Source organism: Symphalangus syndactylus, chromosome 2, assembly GCF_028878055.3.
Source record: "Symphalangus syndactylus isolate Jambi chromosome 2, NHGRI_mSymSyn1-v2.1_pri, whole genome shotgun sequence".
In the NCBI taxonomy this organism is placed as follows: Eukaryota; Metazoa; Chordata; class Mammalia; order Primates; family Hylobatidae; genus Symphalangus; species Symphalangus syndactylus.
Genome location: NC_072424.2, coordinates 101043900 through 101063946, shown reverse-complemented (window position 1 = coordinate 101063946; position 20047 = coordinate 101043900). Strand labels below are relative to the sequence as shown.

Below are 20047 nucleotides of genomic sequence, written 5' to 3'. Positions count from 1 at the left end.
TTATTATGAAAAAATAAACTTACTTTGCATGTTGTTTTTTAAGATTTATTTTATAGTCTGGTAATTATTTATTTTATCTATCTTTGAGAGAAAAATAATTCTAAATGATATATTTTATAAAGTCTGGGAATTTTAAAGAAAATATTTAGCTGTTACATAATACAAAGTAATTTTATTCAAGCTAAGTATAATAATAGTTGAGCCAAAACTCTTAATTTAACACAGATCTTGATTTTAGTAAGAGTATTTAAAAAGCATATAGATTTTGTGACACTTTGATGAATAGCTTTTTTGATAGCTGACATATTTTCTTAGATAAAATAGATTAACCAAGATATTCAAAGAATCAGCCAGGCATAGTAACTCACACCTGTAATACCAGCTACTTGGGAGGCAGAGGAGGGAGGATTGCTTGAGCACAGGAATTTGAGGCTGCAGTGAGCTGTGATTGTACCACTTCATGTCATCTTGGGCAACTGAGACCCCATCTCTAAATAAAAATTTAAAAAAATTAAAAATTATAAGAAAACAAAGACGTATGTTGACAGGCAATAGATGACTGTATTTCTTCATTGGTTCTTAAATAATAAGCAAGAAACAAAATAATTAGATATTTTTATAAAGTCCACTGATTTATAACTTCCTTGCATTTTATCTCAGTTAAACAAAACATTTATTTTCTCTTTTTAGCAGAAAAACCTGCAAGAGTATCAAGTAAGTAGAGTTTGTATTAATGACAAGTTCTCTTTGATACATAGTATCAATTTTAAGATGAAATTCATAAAATATTTTTATTTTTGATGTGTTCAGTGTAGTTTATTCTAAACTAAATCCTCTGACAGGAATTTATTAGCTTTTATTGTTACTTATGTTGAAACTTAAAAAAAAACTATGTTATTTGAAATTAAAACTTGTAACAGAAATACCTTATTATTTTCTCAAGCCTGAAAATAAAAGTGACTTGCATTTAAATAAATAAATATTTTCAGTGATTAAAGTCAAGTGCAATAAAATAATTCTGTGTCTGCCTTAAACTGTCAATCACTAGAAATGTGTTAAAGACCACATATGGTCAAACAGTGATGCTTTTGCTGCTGTTTTCTGATGTTCATTAACCTAAATAAAATTGTATATCTAAGAAACCTAAATTGTTATTTAATTGTATAGCTATAATTTAATTGTAAACCTAAATTGTAATATAATTGTATATCTAAGAAACCTAAATATAATTGTATATCTAAGAAAAACAGCGCAGTTAGGAATGGATGTATCTCCTATAGTATAAACCACAACTCCCAGAATAGATTCTCTAGAATATCAGGATTCAGGTACAGATAGAAATACTATGTATATAGGATATAACTGTAAATATTCTTACAAGTTGCTAAGATTCAAGGAAATAACAATTTATCCTTTTTGATTTCCGTATTTATGAAAAAATATTCTAAATAAGTACCACCCAATACAAATATAAAATGTAACATATATATAATTTTAATTTTAATTACATATATGTAATTTTAATTTCATATGTGCAATTTTAATTTTAATATGTAATTTTAATTTTCTAGTTGACACATTAAAAGACAAAAAGAAACAAGTGAAAATAATTTTAGTAATATTTTATTTTATATAACTTATTTTATACAAATGTTATTTCAATATATAATCAATATAGAAATGTATTTATCCCTACATTCTTTTTTTGTATTGAGATTTTGAAATCTTATGTGTATTTTACACTTCCACTACATTTTATCTTGTGCTAGTCACATTTCAATTTCCCAAAGCCCCGTGTAGTCAGTGGCTACAGCATTGGATAGAGAAGGTCCTACTGTACCTAATGCTAATATTGAAGACAATAAAAATGAACCATTAAAATATGATACCACATGTCATTCAAAGGTCTTTGATTACAGGTGATCATAGACTTGCTTCAGGAATTTAAAAAAAGGAAAGATACTGTAAGGACACAAAATTGTCCCACTGATGGCAAGGGCAAAATGTTCTTGGGAGCTGCCCTATTCCACACCATTCCCCTACAGCCAAAGGTAATGAGAGCTGACTACATAAGGAGGTAATGCCACGATTTTTGTCTTGAAGAACGGTTAGGATTTGGATAGCTGGAGAAAAAGATAGAAATGCCTGACAAAGAAAGATAGCATCAGAAGTATTGGTTGAAGTTGAGGTGTAGTGTTAGAAAGAAGTGGAAAGTAAGCACATTTAGGGTGAAACTGTCAGGTAGAGAATATTCAAGGCCAAAATATTTAAGAATGTGCCACAGAAAGCTATGGTTTACTTCCTCCTAGAAGGAAGTAAAAAGTCAAGGAATTATTGGGACACCTAACTTCATAGTAATAGCAGTAGTAGTAGTAAGAGTAAGATTATGAGCAGTAACTGAAAAGGGAAAGATATGAGAAAGAAAAATATATCATTTAAAATATATCATTTCTACGGACCATATTAAAATAAATGATCAGCGACATCATGGAATGATTATGTTTAATAAGGTGGTTTTCTGAGTATATGAAGCTTATTTTCTCTATAGCACACATTATTGTTTTTATTACGCTTTTTTAGGAGCAATCATCAAAAAGCTGTCCTAGGTTTTATAAAGAAGAGCATACTGTATATATTTGAAACTAAACAAGTATCATTCTTTTTCTGAATCCTTTTACAGCATTATGTATATGTATATTTTGTTAGTGGTGGTGGTAGGAGTGGGTTTTGGGGCTCAGACTATTTTTTCAGTCATTTGTTTCTCTTTAACTAAAGGAGCTTCATGAAATAGCTATGCTTTGTGGCCATCACTCTCTTCCCCTAACTCCACTCTAGTGCCTGCACCTCTTGTCTAGCAGGGACCAGGTCCTCCAACTTTTACAGCCATGAGCATGTCATGTCTTTTGTTTTGTGTTCTCTTCAATTTCTTTAATCAGTGTTTGCAGTTTTCCTTGTAGAGATCTTTCTCTTTCTTGATTAGATTTATTCCTAGGTATTTTTCTGATAGCTGTTATAAATGCGATTACCTTCTTGATTTCTTTTACAGCTAGTTCATTATTGGTGTATGGAAATGCTACTCATTTTTATGTTGATTTTATATTCTGCAACTTTACTGAATTTATTTATCAAATCTAGAAGTTTTTTTGGTGGAGTCCTTAGGATTTCCTAGATATAAGATCGTATCTTCAGCAAAGTGGGATAGTTTAAATTATTTTCCAATGTGGATGCCTTTTATTTCTTTCTCGTTTCATTGTTCTGGCTAGGACATTCTATTTCTTTCTTTCTCTTGTTTTGATTGTTCTGGCTAGGACATTCTATTCTTCCCCTTTTTGAAGTCATCATGTCTATTATTTCCATCTTTATGTCCATGTGTACACATTGTTTAGCTCCCACTTATAAGTGATAATGCATGATAAATTTGTTTTTCTGTTTCAGTTATTTCACGTATGATAATGGGCTTCAGCTCCATCCATGTTGCTGCAAAATACATGATTTTACTCTTTTTTTATGGCTTCATAGTATTCCATGGCATATAAATACTACATGTTCTTTATCTAATTATCCATTAATGGGCACTTATGTTGATTCCATGACTTTGCTATTGTGAATGATGCTGCAATAAACATAGAAGTACAGGTATCTTTTTAATATCATTATTTCTTTTTCTTTTTTTTTTTTTTTAATCATACTTTAGGGTTTTAGGGTACATGTGCACATTGTGCAGGTTTGTTACATATGTATCCATGTGCCATGTTGATTTCCTGCACCCATTAACTCGTCATTTAGCATTAGGTGTATCTCCTAATGCTGTCCCTCCCCCCTCCCCCCATCCCACAACAGTCCCCGGAGTGTGATGTTCCCCTTCCTGTGTCCATGAGTTCTCATTGTTCAATTCCCACCTATGAGTGAGAACATGCGGTGTTTGGTTTTTTGTCCTTGCGATAGTTTACTGAGAATGATGTTTTCCAGTTTCATCCATGTCCCTACAAAGGACGCGAACTCATCATTTTTTATGGCTGCATAGTATTCCATGGTGTATATGTGCCACATTTTCTTAATCCAGTCTATCGTTGTTGGACATTTGGGTTGGTTCCAACTCTTTGCTATTGTGAATAGTGCCGCAATAAACATACGTGTGCATGTGTCTTTATAGCAGCATGATTTATAGTCCTTTGGGTATATACCCAGTAATGGGATGGCTGGGTCAAATGGTATTTCTAGTTCGAGATCCCTGAGGAATCGCCACACTGACTTCCACAATGGTTGAACTAGTTTACAGTCCCACCAACAGTGTAAAAGTGTTCCTATTTCTCCACATCCTCTCCAGCACCTGTTGTTTCCTGATTTTTTAATGATGGCCATTCTAACTGGTGTGAGATGGTATCTCACTGTGGTTTTGATTTGCGTTTCTCTGATGGCCAGTGATGATGAGCATTTCTTCATGTGTTTTTTGGCTGCATAAATGTCTTCTTTTGAGAAGTGTCTGTTCATGTCCTCTGCCCACTTTTTGATGGGGTTGTTTGTTTTTTTCTTGTAAATTTGTTTGAGTTCATTGTAGATTCTGGATATTAGCCCTTTGTCAGATGAGTAGGTTGCAAAAATTTTCTCCCATTCTGTAGGTTGTCTGTGCACTCTGATGATATTTCTTTTGCTGTGCAGAAGCTCTTTAGTTTAATGAGATCCCATTTGTCGATTTTGGCTTTTGTTGCCATTGCTTTTGGTGTTTTAGACATGAAGTCCTTGCCCACGCCTATGTCCTGAATGGTACTGCCTAGGTTTTCTTGTAGGATTTTAATGGTTTTAGGTCTAACATATAAGTCTTTCAAGGGATGTGAAGGACCTCTTCAAGGAGAACTACAAACCACTGCTCAATGAAATAAAAGAGGATACAAACAAATGGAAGAACATTCCATGCTCATGGGTTGGAAGAATCAATATCGTGAAAATGGCCATACTGCCCAAGGTAATTTATAGATTCAATGCCATCCCCATCAAGCTACCAGTGACTTTCTTCACAGAATTGGAAAAAACTACTTTAAAGTTCATATGGAACCAAAAAAGAGCCCGCATCGCCAAGTCAATCCTAAGCCAAAAGAACAAAGCTGGAGGCATCACGCTACCTGACTTTAAACTATACTACAAGGCTACAGTAGCCAAAACAGCATGGTACTGGTACCACAACAGAGACATAGATCAATGGAACAGAACAGAGCCCTCAGAAATGATGCCGCATAGCTACAACTATCTGATCTTTGACAAACCTGACAAAAACAAGAAATGGGGAAAGGATTCCCTATTTAATAAATGGTGCTGGGAAAACTGGCTAGCCATATGTAGAAAGCTGCAACTGGATCCCTTCCTTACACCTTATACAAAAATTAATATCATTATTTCTTTTCCTTTGGGTAGGTACGCAGTAGTGGGATTGCTGGGTCAAATGTTAGTTCTAATTTAGTTCTTTGAGAAATCTCCATAATGTTTTCCCTAGGAATTGAACCAATTTACATTCCAACCAACAGTGTATAAGCCTTCCTTTTCTCCACATCCTCATCAACATCTGTTTTTTTTTTTTTTTGACTTTTTCATAATAGCCATTTTGACTGGTGTAAGATAGTATCTTATTATGGTTTTAATTTCTGTCATAATTAGTAATGCTCAATATGTTTTCATATGTTTGTTGGCTGATTGTATGTATTCTTTTGCGAGATGTCTGTTCATTTGCCCACTTTTCAAATGGGTTGTTCTTCATTCTGTTGATGTGATGTATCAGGTTTATTGATTTGCACATGTTGAGCCATCCTTGCATCCCTGGGATGAATCCTACTTGGTCATGGTGTATTATCTTTTCAATATGATGTTGGATTCATTTTGCTAGTATTTTGCTGAGGATTTTTGCATCTATATTCAACAGAGATATTGGTTAGGAGTTTTATTTCTTTGTGTGTCCTTGTCTGGTTTTGGCATCAGGGCAATTCTGACCTTGTAGACTGAGTTAGGGAGAGTTCTCTCCTCATTAATTTCTTGGAATAGTTTTAAAACTGGTATTAAGTTTTTCTTCCTATGTTTCAAAGAATTTGACTATGAATCCATCCAGTCCTGGAATTTTCTTTGATGAGAGATTTTTTTATTACTGACTAAATTTTGCTACAGTTGGTCTGTTCAGGTCCTATTTCTTCCTGAGTCGATCTTGGTGAGTTTTATGTTTTCAGGAGTTTATCAGTATCCAATATTTTTTCCAGTTAATTAGCATATAGTTGTGCATATGAGTCTCTGATTTTTTTTTTTTTTTTTGAGATAGAGTCTCGCTCTGTCACCCAGGCTGGAGTGCAGTGGTGTGATCTCAGCTCACTGCAACCTCCACCTCCTGGGTTCAAGCAGTTCTGCCTCAGCCTCTGGAGTAGCTGGGATTACAGGTGCCCACCACCACACCTGGCTAATTTTTGTATTTTCAGTAGAGACGAGGTCTCACCATGTTGGCCAGTCTGGTCTCGAACTCCTGACCTCAGGTGATCTACCCACCTCAGCCTCCCAAAGTGCTGGGATTACAGGCATGAGCCACCATGCCCGGCTTGATCTTTTGTATTTCTGTGGTATCTGTTATACTGTCTCCTTTTTCTTCTGAGTTTATTTGGATCTTATTTCTTATATTCCTGCTTAGGCTAGCTGGCTGTTTTGATTTTTTTATTTCAACACAAAATTTTATTGATCTTTTGTTTAATTTTATTTCAGTCTTTAATCCATCTTGAGTTAATTTTTTGTATAAGGTACAGGAAGGGGTCCAGTTTCAGTTTTCTGCACATGGCTAGCCAGTTTTCCCAACAACATTTATTAAATAGAGAATCCTTTCCCCATTGTTTGTTTTTGTCAGGTTTGTCAAAGATCAGATGGTTGTAGATGTGTGGTATTATATCTGAGGGCTCTGTTCTGTTCCATTGGTCAATATCTCTGTTTTGGTACCAGTACCGTGCTGTTTTGTTTACTGTAGCTTTGTAGTATAGTTTGAGGTCAGGTAGCATGATGCCTCCAGCTTTGTTCCTTTTGCTTAGGATTGTCTTGACTATACAGGCTCTTTTCTGGTTCCATATGAAATCTAAAGTACTTTTTTCTAATTCTGTGAAGAAAGTATATGGTAGCTTGACCGGAATAGCGTTGAATCTATAAATTACTTTGGATAGTAGGGTCATTTTAATGATATTGATTCTTCTCCTCCATGATCATGGAATGTTTTTCCATTTGTTTGTTTTCTCTCTTATTTTCTTAAGTAACAGTTTGTAGTTCTCCTTGAAGAGGTCCTTCACATTCCTTGTTAGTTGTATTCCTAGGTATTTTATTCTCTTTGTAGCAATTGTGAATGAGAGTTCACTCATGATTTGGCTCTCTGTTTGTCTATTATTGGTGTATAGGAATCCTTGTAATTTTTGCACATCGATTTTGTATCCTGAGACTTTGCTGAAGTTGCTTATTAGCTAAAGGAGTTTTTGAGCTGAGACAATGGGATTTTCTAAATATTCAATCATATCATCTGCAAACAGAGACAATTTGACTTCCTCTCTTCCTGTTAAAATACTCTTTATTTATTTCTCTTGCCTGATAGCCCTGGTCAGAATTTCCAATACTATGTTAAATAGGAGTGGTGAGAGAGGGCATACTTGTCTTGTGCCAGTTTTCAAAGGGAATGCTTCCAGCTTTTGCCCATTCAGTATGCTGTTGGTTGTGAGTTTGTCATAAATAGCTCTTATTATTTTGAGATACATTCCATCAATACCTAGTCTATTGAGTGTTTTTAGCATGAAGGAGTGTTGAATTTAATCGAAGGATTTTCTGCGTCTATTGAGATAATCATGTGGTTTTTGTCATTGGTTCTGTTTATGTGATGGATTATGTTTATTGATTTGTGCATGTTGAACCAACCTTGTACCCAGGGACGAAGCCAACTTGATTGTGGTGGATAAGCTTTTTGATGTGCTGCTGGATTTGGTTTGTCAGTATTTTATTGAGGATTTTTGCATCGATGTTCATCAGGGATATTGGCCTGAAATTTTCTTTTTTTTTTTGTTATGTCTGCCAGATTTTGGTATCAGGATGATGCTGGCCTTGTAAAATGAGTTAGGGAAGAGTCCTTCTTATTCTATTGTTTGGAATAGTTTCAGAAGGTATGGTACCAACTCCTCTTTGTACCTCTGGTAGAACTTGGCTGTGAATCCATCTGCTCCTGGGCTTTTTTTTTTTTTTTTTTTGGTTGATAGGCTATTAATTAGTGCCTCAATTTCAGAACATTTTATTGGTATATTCAGGGATTTGACTTCTTCCTGGTTTGGTCTTGGGAGGGTGTATGTGTCCTGGGATTTATCCACTTCTTCTAGATTTTATAGTTTATTTGCATAGAATTGTTTATAGTATTCTCTCATGGTAGTTTGTATTTCTGTGGAATCAGTGGTGATATCCCCGTTATCATTTTTTATTGTGTCTATTTGATTCTTCTCTCTTTTCTTCTCTATTAGTCTGGCTAGTGGTCTATTTTGTTAATCATTTCAAAAAACAGCTCCTAGATTCACTGATTTTTTTGAAGGGATTTTCGTGTCTCTATCTCCTTCACTTCTCCTCAGATCTTGGTTATTTCTTGTCTTCTGCTAGATTTTGAATTTGTTTGCTCTTGTTTCTCTAGTCCTTTTAATTGTGATGTTAGCGTGTCGATTTTGAATCTTTCCCGCTTTCTCATGTGGGCATTTAGTGCTGTAAATTTCCCTCTAAACACTGCTTTATCTGTGTCCCAGAGATTCTGGTACCTTGTGTCTTTGTTCTCACTGGTGTCAAAGAACTCATTTATTTCTGCCTTCATTTCTTTATGTACCCAGTAGTCATTCAGGAGCAGGTTGTTCAGTTTCCCTGTAGTTTTGCAGTTTTGAGGGAGTTTCTTAATCCTGGGTTACAATTTGATTGCACTGTGATCTGAGTGCCTGTTATGATTTACATTCTTTTGCATTTGCTGAGGAGTGCTTTACTTCCAACTATGTGGTCAATTTTGGAATAAGTGCTATGTGGTGCTGAGAAGAATGTATATTTTGTTGATTTGGTTGGAGAGTTCTGTAGATGTCTATTAGGTGCGCTTGGGTCAGAGATGAGTTCAAGTCCTGAATATCCTTGTTAATGTTTTGTCTTGTTATTCTGTCTAGTATTGAAAGTGGGATGTTAAAGTTTCCCACTATTATTGTGTGGGAGTCTAAGTCTCTTTGTAGGTCTCTAAAAACTTGCTTTATCAATCTGGGTGCTTCTGTATGGGGTGCATTATATATTTAAAATAGCGCTTCTTGTTGCATTGATCCCTTTACCATTATGTAATGCCCTCCTTTGTCTCTTTTCATCTTTGTTGGTTTAAAGTCTATTTTATCGGAGACTAGGATTTGCTACCCCTGCTTTTTTTTTCTTTCCATTTGCTTGGTAAATCTTCCCCCATCCTTTTATTTTGAGCCTATGTGTGTCTTTGCGTGTGTGACGTGTCTCCTGAATACAGCACACTGATGGGTCTTGACTCTATCCAATTTTTAATTGGGGCATTTAGCCCATTTACATTTAAAGTTAACATTGTTATGTGTGAATTTGATCCTGTCATTATGATGCCAGCTGGCTATTTTGCACATTAGTTTATGCAGTTTCTTCATAGTGTTGATAGTCTTCACATTTTGGTATGTTTTTGCAGTGGCTGGTACCAGTTTTTCCTTTCCATATTTGGTGCTTCCTTCAGGAGCTCTTGTAAGGCAGTCCTGGTGGTGACAAAATCCCTCAGCATTTGCTTGTTTCTAAAGGATTTTATTTCTCCTTCATTTATGAAGCTTAGTTTGGTTGGATATGCAATTCTGGGTTGAAAATTGTTTTCTTTAAGAATGTTTATAAAAGTATAACCTATTTTTATTGATTATATTTTCCCAAATTGAAAATTTTCAGTAATTTCAGAAAACTAGAATTTCCCAACAAGTTTGTCATTCCCATTTGAAGTAATATTTCAATTTGTCAAATAATGATGTTACTATTAGAGTAAGTAAATTATAAAATGATAATTCAGTGGCAGAAAAGAACTAATCTTCTTAAACACAGAAATTCTTAAACACAAACAGAATATGCTTCATTTTTTGTTGATACCATCTTTACTTTCCTTTTTTACATAATTAAATTAATGATACTTTCTAGCATAACCAAATTCAGCCTAAAAGCTACTTCAGAGTAAATTCACCTCAAAAATCAAGTAATTTATGTTATCTCAGACTAAGTTGTTGATAAAAATAATATGCAATCGATTAATGACATATCAATATTTTAACTTTTAAATAAATGAATCAATTTTATTGCTTTACAACATATGCCAGTCCCATATCTAGCACTGCACAAGAAAATTTAATAGTCTAATTTGGATGTAGTTACAGAACAAATCTTTAAACATTGTTTGCTTAACTTTACAAAATATGAGTTTGAATGATGTTATACATGCCCAATTATGTTTTTAATTCATTTGTCTAAAATTAGATCTAAATGTTTCCAAAAAATAAACTGAATTGCTGAAACTAAAATGGCTATTAAGTCTCTTTTACTACTTTGTTAATATTGTTTGTGAAAAAAAAAATCCATTTCTATAAATATGTAACTGTATGGCTTTTTTTTTACATTGTTTCAGCAAGTAAGATTGATTATATACTGAAATCAAAAACAGAAAGAGAAAAAAAGACCTTCCCATTTCTAAAATAATTTATTGGAAAATAAAGTTTTGGGAGAGAGATCATAATTTTTTTCATAACTTTCATTTATATACAAATTAATATCAAAAATTTGAATTTCCTGTCCTTCTTACTAATATAAATTATTCCAGTCTATTTTGTTCTTTAAAAATACTTTATTATGTAGTTTCTGATACATACAAAGTAACATATATTTGAAAACTGGATAATACAAATACTGTGACTTCACTATTCTAACCCTTGATTTCTATCAGAAGTAACTACTACAATGAGTTTCATTTTTATGATTCCCTTGATTACTTTTGTCTAACTTTATGATATATATTGATCTCTCATCTCTCTGTGTGTGTAGCACATTGTAGAACATACTCTGAAATTTTTTACTTAGTGTTATGCTTCTCAGATTTATCAGTATTTTTGAGTAGTTATATTTTACTTATTTTCACTGCCATATATAGTATATTACTTTGTGAACATATACATTTAATCAGTTCTACTCTTGATGGACATTTGCAATGCTTCCCATTTATTTGAGATTTTTCTGTTTCCTTTATAAATATCAAATATGTATGCTTATTTTATTAATCTATTTCCTTTCTACTTTTACATATGTACGTAACAGCTATAAATTTTCCTTTAAGCACTATTTCAGCAGCATCCCACAAACTTTTATATGTAGTATTTTCATTACAATTCAGTGTTAAGCATATTTAATTTCCATTATAATTAATTTTAGCTAGTGTATTATGTAGATTTTATTTTTAGAGTATATTGTTAAATTTCTAAACCTATGGGAATTACTGACATTATTCTTATTTAACCAAACTCCAATTTAATTGTGTAGTAATCACAGGAAAAGTGTTTTCTTTGAAATGTGTTCAGTGTTTATCTTGTGAACTAACATATTAGTTTCAGTAAATACTGTATATATGATTGAGAAGATTGTGTCTTTGCTAATGGTTGAAAGCACAATTCTATAGCCATTAAATCAAGCTTAATTTTCTTTTTAATTACCCTGTATCTTCTTTGACTTTTTGTATATTTGAAGTATCAATAACTGAATAAACTATATTGACATCTCCTATGATGAGAAATTATCAGTTTATCCCTGTAGTTTAATCAATTTTTATATCAGGTGCTATTTCATGTTATACATAAGTTTATATCAATTTTGTGTCTTTCTGATATATTGAACATTTCTCTTCATGTGATGACTTCTATATCCCTTATAATGCTCTTTTTAAAAAGAGTATATGGCCGGGCGTAGTGGCTCACGCCTGTAATCCCAGCACTTTGGGAGGCCAAGGTGGGCAGATCATGAGGTCAGGAGATAGAGACCATCCTGGCTAACACGTCTCTACTAAAATACAAAAAATTAGCCAGGCATGGCGATGTGCACCTGTAGTTCCAGCTACTTGGGAGGCTGAGGCAGGAGAATCTCTTGAACCCAGGAGGTGGAGTTTGCAGTGAGCAGAGATTGTGCCACTGCACTCCAGCCTGGCCAAAGAGTGAGACTCCTTGTCAAAAACAAAGCAAAATAAAACAAAAAAGAGTATTATGCAGTATGTCTGATATTAATATAATTATTCTGGCTTTCTTTCGGTTAATATTTTATCTGAATGTGTTTTCAATTAAACCTTTACTTTATGTCCTTTCGTGACATTATGTTTTATATATGTGTCTATCAAACAATACTGAGCTAAATTTTATTTTACATTATATACTACAATGATCTTTAGTTTTAATCTGATGAATGTAGACTATTTACATTTACCATGATTATTAATATCTTAGGTCTGGTTCTCACTGTCTTGTTGCTTTCTCTTTCTCACGCTCTCTCAATGCTTCTTTATCATCTTTCTTGACTTTTATAAATTGAGGGTTTTTTCCTTTTATATGTTTTTATTATTCCATTTTGCAGAGACCATACCTTATTTCTATTACTTTGGCGATTATCCTTACATTTTAACCATACCCACCTAACAAAGTATAAAATTGCTACTTGAAAACCCCTCCTAAACAAGAGAGGAATATGAAAACATTTAAATTCCAACACATCTAATCTTGACTTACATGGTAATTTTGTTCCAAAACCTGAATATGTGAATTTTATTAGTATTAGTTGTTTAATCAGTATGTGCCTATCTGTACTTACATGTTTACCATTTCTTTTGCATTTTCGAGTTTCTTTTGATAGCATACTTTTCCTAGTAGTGCCTTCTATGAAATTGCCTTGGGTAGAGTTCTATTAGTAGAAAACATTCTCAGTTTTTACTTACTTGACAGCTTTTCTGTATCATTTCATTCCCGAAAGCCTTTTATTTTTTCTGTCACATAATCTAGGCTTCCAATTATACACTTTTAAGCATCTTTTAATGTATTATTCGACCCTATTGTTTTCTTTTCTACCAATAGAATAGGGGAATGCTGTTTTCAATTTAACTGTCATTTCTTCCTGTGTAATATATCTTTTCTCTCTGCCTTCTTCGAGTATGTTCTCTTGGCCTTTGTTCTGCTGCAGTTTTACTATAGTTTGTTGGAATGAGGATTTCTTCTTATTGTGACATACTTTCAGGGCACAGGAATTTATCATTTTCTTGTACCTACTTGAGGAATCCATAACCATTGTTTCTTCAAAATATTGTCTGTTTTCCATTTTTTCTCCTTTATGCCACTGCAAAAAAAGCAAGAAAAAATTAATACATTTGGAAAGGAAAAAACAAAACCATCCCTATTCACATGATTGTCTATATAGCAAATCTAAGACCTGTATAAACACAAACACCGGAATTAGTAAGTGAGTCTCAAAAGGTAGTAGGGTGTCCGGGCGCAGTGGCTCACGCCTGTAATCCCAGAAGTTTGGGAGGCTGAGGCGGGCAGTTCATGAGGTCAGGAGTTCGAGACCAGCCTGGCCAAGATGGTGAAACTCTGTCTCTGCTAAAAATACAAAAATTAGCCGGGCATGGTGGCACATACCTGTAGTCCCAGCCACTCGGGAAGCTGAGAGAGGAAAATCCCTTGAACCAGTGAGGCAGAGTTTGCAGTGAGCCAAGACTGCACCACTGCACTCCAGCCTGGGTGAGAGAGAGACTCCATCTCAAAAAAAAAAAAAAAAAGTAGTAGGGTATAAAGTTAATACAGAAAACTCATTATTTCCCACATGCAACATGCAATTGGAAACAAAATAAAAAAAATTAGTTCAGGTTACCTAATACGAAATACTTATGTATAAATCAAAATATATATATGATCTATATGTTGAAAACCACAAGATGATGATAAAAATTATTAAAGAAAATCTAAAATAAGTAGAGCTATACCATATTCATAAATTGGAAGATTCAACATAGCAAAGAGGTCAGTTCTCCCCAAAGTGATCTATAATTTAATGCAATTACAATCAAAATGTCAGACAGAATTTCTTAATATATAAAATCTCTTTTACAATAGCTATAACATTTTTTAAAAGAACAAATTTGGAATAATCATATTACCTAATTTTAAATGTTACTGTACACTTACAGTAATCACAAGAGTATGGTATTTGCAAAGATATAGCCACATAGATCAATGTAGCGTTAAAAATCCAAGAAATAGACCCACATAACATAAACATTTGATTTGTAATAAAAGTTCCGAAGCAATTTAGTGGAGAATAAGTAGACTTTTTAACCAGTGGCTCTCAAACAATTGGACATCTGTGTATTTTTTGAAAACAAACTGCTATCTTTACCTCACATAGTATGTTAAAATTAATCAAAAATAGATATCTCTAAATGTAAAACATGAAATTATCAAACTTTTAGGAGAAAACATCTTTGAGACCTAACATTAGACAAAGAGTTACAAGATATGACACCAAAAGGACTATTTGTAAAAGAAAAAATAATAAATTGTATACCATCTCAAAATTAAAAATGTATGCTCTGTGGAAGAGTAAAGACTACATATTCAACAAAGGCCTTGTATTTTTTACAAATTGGGTGAAATAAAATGTTAGTTAAAATTAATTTTAAAAAGTAAACAAAAGATTTTACCACATACTTCACCAAAGAGGATGTATGAATGGCAAATAAGAATCAGAAAAGATATTTGACATTATTAGCTATTAGAGAATTGCAGACTAAGCCACCATTATATAACAGCACACATTTATTAGAATAAGTAAACTTTTTAAAAACATAGAAAAACAAAAACAAGTGCTGGCAAGCATTTGAAACAACCAGAACTTTCATACATTGCTGTTGGGAAGGCAAAATGGTACTGGCACTATAGAAAACTGAGTTTCTTATGAAGAGAAACACATGCTTATGTTATGACCCAACCATCTCACTCCTGAAGGATGAGAGAAATAAAAATTTATGTTTGCCCAAAAATGTGAACATAAATGTTTGTTGCAGCTATATTCACAATCGCCAAATCTGGAAATAACCCAAATGTCCATCAACAGGCAAATGGATGTAGAAGCTGTAGTACATCTGCACAACAGAATATTTCTCAGGAATAAAAATTCATATGTGCAACAGTTATATGAATTCAAATGCGTTATTTCTTCTGAAGTTAAGCTCCAAAGGTTCCATATGGGAAGTTTTCATGCATATGAAATTCTTCCATTGGGTTACAGCTCAGTAGTTGCCCAAGGTTAGGGACAGAGGGAGAGTGTCACTATAAAGGAGGAGAACAAAGGTATTTTTTGGAGGTGATTTTGGTTGTAGTCACACATCTATACGTGTCTTAAAATTCATATTTGTGTCTTAAAATTCATAGAAGTTTGCACTGAAAAACTCAATTTACTGTGTGATTATTTTAAAAAATAAACCTTAAAAAATAAAATAAATAACGTACAAAACTTGTGACAGATAGCTTTTTGAGATTTCCTAGCTGGGTTACTTTTTCTCACTTACCTGACCTTACTTTTTTCTTTGTCTTTACTGACCCTGTCCTGCTCAACTTTTATTCCACTTCCAGCAGTTCCTTACCATTTGTGGGAATCCATCCTGAAAGTGAGCCCTGGCTTGTCAGTTTCCCAAGGTCACAGGGTATCTGATGGTTCCAGCACCTTCAGCTCTCAATGCTTACCTGCTTTGACTTGACAAAGTCCCTCACAACTTTAGCTGATGATCTCATCAGTCTGACTTCCTTTGGGAAATACCTATTGGCTATCTGAGAGACTGATCACCATCTCTCAGACTCCCCATGGTTTCCCTCTGCTTCCTCTTCCACAGACTTTGATTCCTTGTAGATTTTTGACTATTCATTTGTCTTAATACATAGATATCTTAGGGTTCATCTAATTTGTTATAAATATTGTTCATGGTTTTTGCTGTCTACCTATTCTATCATTTTGGGGGGAGAAATATGAAGGAAATTTAAGATCTATGTTGCTATTATGTTCTCACAGTCCCCTAGGACAATTTTATCATTGTCCCACCCTCCCTGGCTTAACAAACGATCCCAGCCTCTACACCCCCATTTTGCTCCTTGCACACTTAATTACTGAATTTCAGTTTTAATATAAGCACTTATCCTAATGTGACCCAACTTTTCATGTATCAGCAGGGTTAGTTTTTTATTTTAATTTCCCTGGGACAGAAGGGACAATTCTATTTGAAGATTTCCTTTACCTCCTCTAAACCCAGTCCTTCAACAAAAGGTATCAGTTTTGTTGCTGTGAATGAGCACTTTAGTGTATTCAGTCTATCATATTTTCAGAAGTATTAGTGTCTAATAGTTCTTAAGATTTTATCCACAAATCTTATTTTAACCAAGATTATTGCCTTTCTTTTTCTAAATTAAAAAACAAGATATCTTACGTCCCAGTTCTAGACAATTGTGTAAAACTAATTATGTCATTAAAAATTTAGCGAGTGCTTCATCATAGAATCCTAAATTTAATCTTTATTAAAGCAAAACCATTCTCAACTAATACAGATATGTACAAACTGAAAAAAAGTCTTCTTGTAATGAATGGATGAAAGCTTATTTCAGGCTATGCATGAGTGTATATATATATTTAATATATGTGTGTTTATAAACATATATACACATACCTATACATAAATGCACACACATATATGTGATTTGAAAGTGATTGTTTTTATAAAACAACTTCTGTTTTGTTAGAGGTCACATGCTAAAATGGAATGGCAACATTACTGTAGTTTTTGCTAAACAAATTAGCACTAAATTCATAATAGACATGTGTATACAGATTGTATCATAGGGTAGTAGTTGATACCAGGGAAACTAGCTTCAGAAGTACTAGTTCCCATCATGACTTAAAAGCTGAATAACTTGGAAAAATTACTTAACATTTTTGTGCTTCAATAGCTTTATTTTTAAATTTTGAATAACAATATTCATCTCATAGAAATTTTGGGTAGATTAAGATAAAATAGTATGGTGCATAAATAGGGATTGGTATATAATAAATGATTATTAATTGGGAACTATAAGAATGAGGATGATGATGATGATGATGTAATGACAATGGGTTACTCCCCTAGCAAGGGACAGATTTCAATTATTGAACTTTTGTGTCAAAATGGATACAATTATTAAATGAAAAAAATAAAAAGAAAACATCTATCTCTTATTTTTGCGTGGATTTAAAACAATCTCACTTTTTAAAGCAAAGGTGATTAAATTCATGATGATTTTGTTTTAGGAGAAAAAGTTGGCTGAAGCCTCCTTAATATGTACCAGTGATCATACTCACCACTCTGATCACCCCTTTTGCTAGACTCCAGAGAAAAGTTGTGTATAAGGCACATTTGGTGAAACGTTTGTCACTGTTCGTTATTAGACTTTGGGTCCCAGCACTGTGGCCTCATTCATTTAAGGGTGATGTTAAGTTGTTCTGACATTGCCCTCAAGAGAGCCATGTTCATCCTGGGAGTGATGGGACAGACACTAAGAAAGGGTCGCATACATTCATTGAACACTCCTGGCTGCACTGTGTGCTGCCTACAAAATCCAAATGTGAAATTTCCCTGCATAGTTTATTATTCCCTAGAGTCAATTTTAAGAATCTTCAGTGAGTTCTCAGCGTAGCAGTTCATTTTCTTTAAAACTCGTGATTACTTTAAATAATAGCACATATAGAAGGAGCTTCTCACACCTGAGAGCTAAAATAAACTGGTTGTCAAATGTTGCTTTGAACTACCATGGGTTTTTAAGATTTCTTAGGAAAATGTAAACTCTTAGAAAGTAATATTCTGTTAAACCGGTTACACACAGTTTGGCCAGTTAGTTGAGAAAATAATTTGGAGCTTTGGGTATCTCTGCAGAAACAGAGAGAGGCAGTGAATTTGATAAAGGAAGAGGGCTGAGGAAGAATACAAATATTCATGCTAAGCTTTTTTTGCATCTATGACTAAGGATCCCACATGTTTACTTACAAGGATTTCTTGAAACTGCACAAATCAAAATAGACTACTGGTAGAGATGAACATAGAGTAACTGAGCTGGTACATATACATGCATTATTTAGGGGGCTTTGATTTATTTATAGTGTTTGCTAAGAGTGTGCAGAGCAGACTGGACACTACACAGAAAAATTTTATGTTTAAAAGTGAGAAAAACAAAATTAACAATCTATGCCATAAATGTGGGTTCTTCAAAGTTTGCCTTCTCCTCAAATTACAATCTCTTTTTACTCTTTTGTATATTCCCTATCACTAGCCTCCCATTCTCATATCAAGAAGCATTGCTTCTCCTAAGATTTACCATTCTGTATTCCTTTTTGATTCCATCCTCTCTTGCTTTCTCCCTCAGTCATGCCTCTGCAATTCTCACCATAAGAGTTTCTCCTACCTCTACCTACAAATATTCTTTGTACAAAATTTTCCTTGCCCTTTCTCCTTCTCAGAGCTGTTGTCTTTTTGCTCTGCTTGCATTTGCAGCCACTTCTGAACTAGATCTCCTAGCAATTTCTCTCTACTTTTTCAGTTTTAATTCCGTGCATCTTGGATATCTGCCCCCATTTCTGCCCCAACAGTCTCCCCAAATAGCTAACCTCAAGTTCAACACAGCATTCCCAATTGTAAAGCTGAGTTACCTTTTGCTCACTTCTCCCCTATTGTTAACCTCTCTAATGTCTTCCACATTGTGGGTCGCCTGCTCTTTTTGAAATATTTTCCTCTCTTGGCTTTCATAATATAGGATTTTTTTTTTCAGTCTATTTGCTCAGTACTGGGCTTCTGCTGTTTTTCCCCAGAGGTTGAATTCTTCCAACCTCAGCTCTCTTTCCTACTTTTCTGCGCTATTCCTCAGTAGGGCCATCCAGTTTTGTTATCTACATTATCTACTCCTTTATGGATAAGATCCAAAATTCTTCGGAAGCTTAACCTATTTTTTCAGCTCCGGTCACATTCAATTCCTAATTTCACCCTTTGTCTGCACAAGTTTACAACTGATCTTCATATAATAAACTTCTTCTTTCCCTTGTCCCTCCACCCTCTCCATATCCCAAGAGGAGATTCTACTCTTGCCATCTGACTTCTACTCCTTAGTCACTTAGACATAAAATTTTGAATTCTACTTTGACTAATCAGTATTCCTTGTCCCGGACCCTAATTTTGTTTTAAGTCATGTAGGCTTTTACTGTTTCTCCTCTAAACCATTGCATTCACTCCCCAACAGGCCCTTTTCTGACTTGTCATTCTTCCTTTTTATGTCCACTGACATTAAATTTTCCAGACTTTAAAATGATTGGGCCATGTATGTGAGAAACATTGACTATTTCTTCATTGTGAATTTGGGATAAATTCTACATTTCTAAGCCCAGGAGTCTAGGGCCTCTATAATCCAGGTATAAACTACATTAAAATTTTTTTTTGGTATGATCATTTTCTATACCTACTGTAGGTACTAGCCCAACTGAACATTCTATATTCCTAATACTGCTGCCTCCTAAATTTGATCCCATCATTCTCTTTTCCTGGACGATTCTTTGTACCTCTAACTATACAATTCATTACGATTGTTCAAAGTCCGTCACCAGTGGAAGAGTGTCCATAAAAAACTTCTTTGATCTACGTAAGAGGAATTGACCATTTCACTCTTGAAACTACCTTGCAGTTATACTATCAATTGTCATGTACTATCTCGTGCTTCAGAGTCCCTTCTATTTGGTTGGGTACTTTTTCATTTTCTCTACATGTGCTTGTAAATTACTTCTAAGTAGCATCCTGTTTCCTTTTGGTTCCTTCAGGGCACAGAGCAAAGTGCTTTGCAAGTAAAGATAGAATAGTTTAGAGGAAAGAGTGAGGGTCTTGATGTTGAGGAAAGTGTTGAAAAACACTTTTTAAAATGTGTAA

The 20047-nt window shown here is 33.9% G+C and overlaps 1 protein-coding gene across 1 annotated transcript in view; it reads left to right on the top strand.

The window, feature by feature from the left end:
* TRDN (triadin) overlaps positions 1-20047 on the top strand; it is a 407513-nt gene that overhangs the window by 368102 nt on the left and 19364 nt on the right. Inside the window, exon 39 of the mRNA XM_063621032.1 lies at positions 691-714. Coding sequence (XP_063477102.1) covers positions 691-714 — 24 coding nt within the window. The remainder of the gene's footprint in view (positions 1-690; positions 715-20047) is intronic.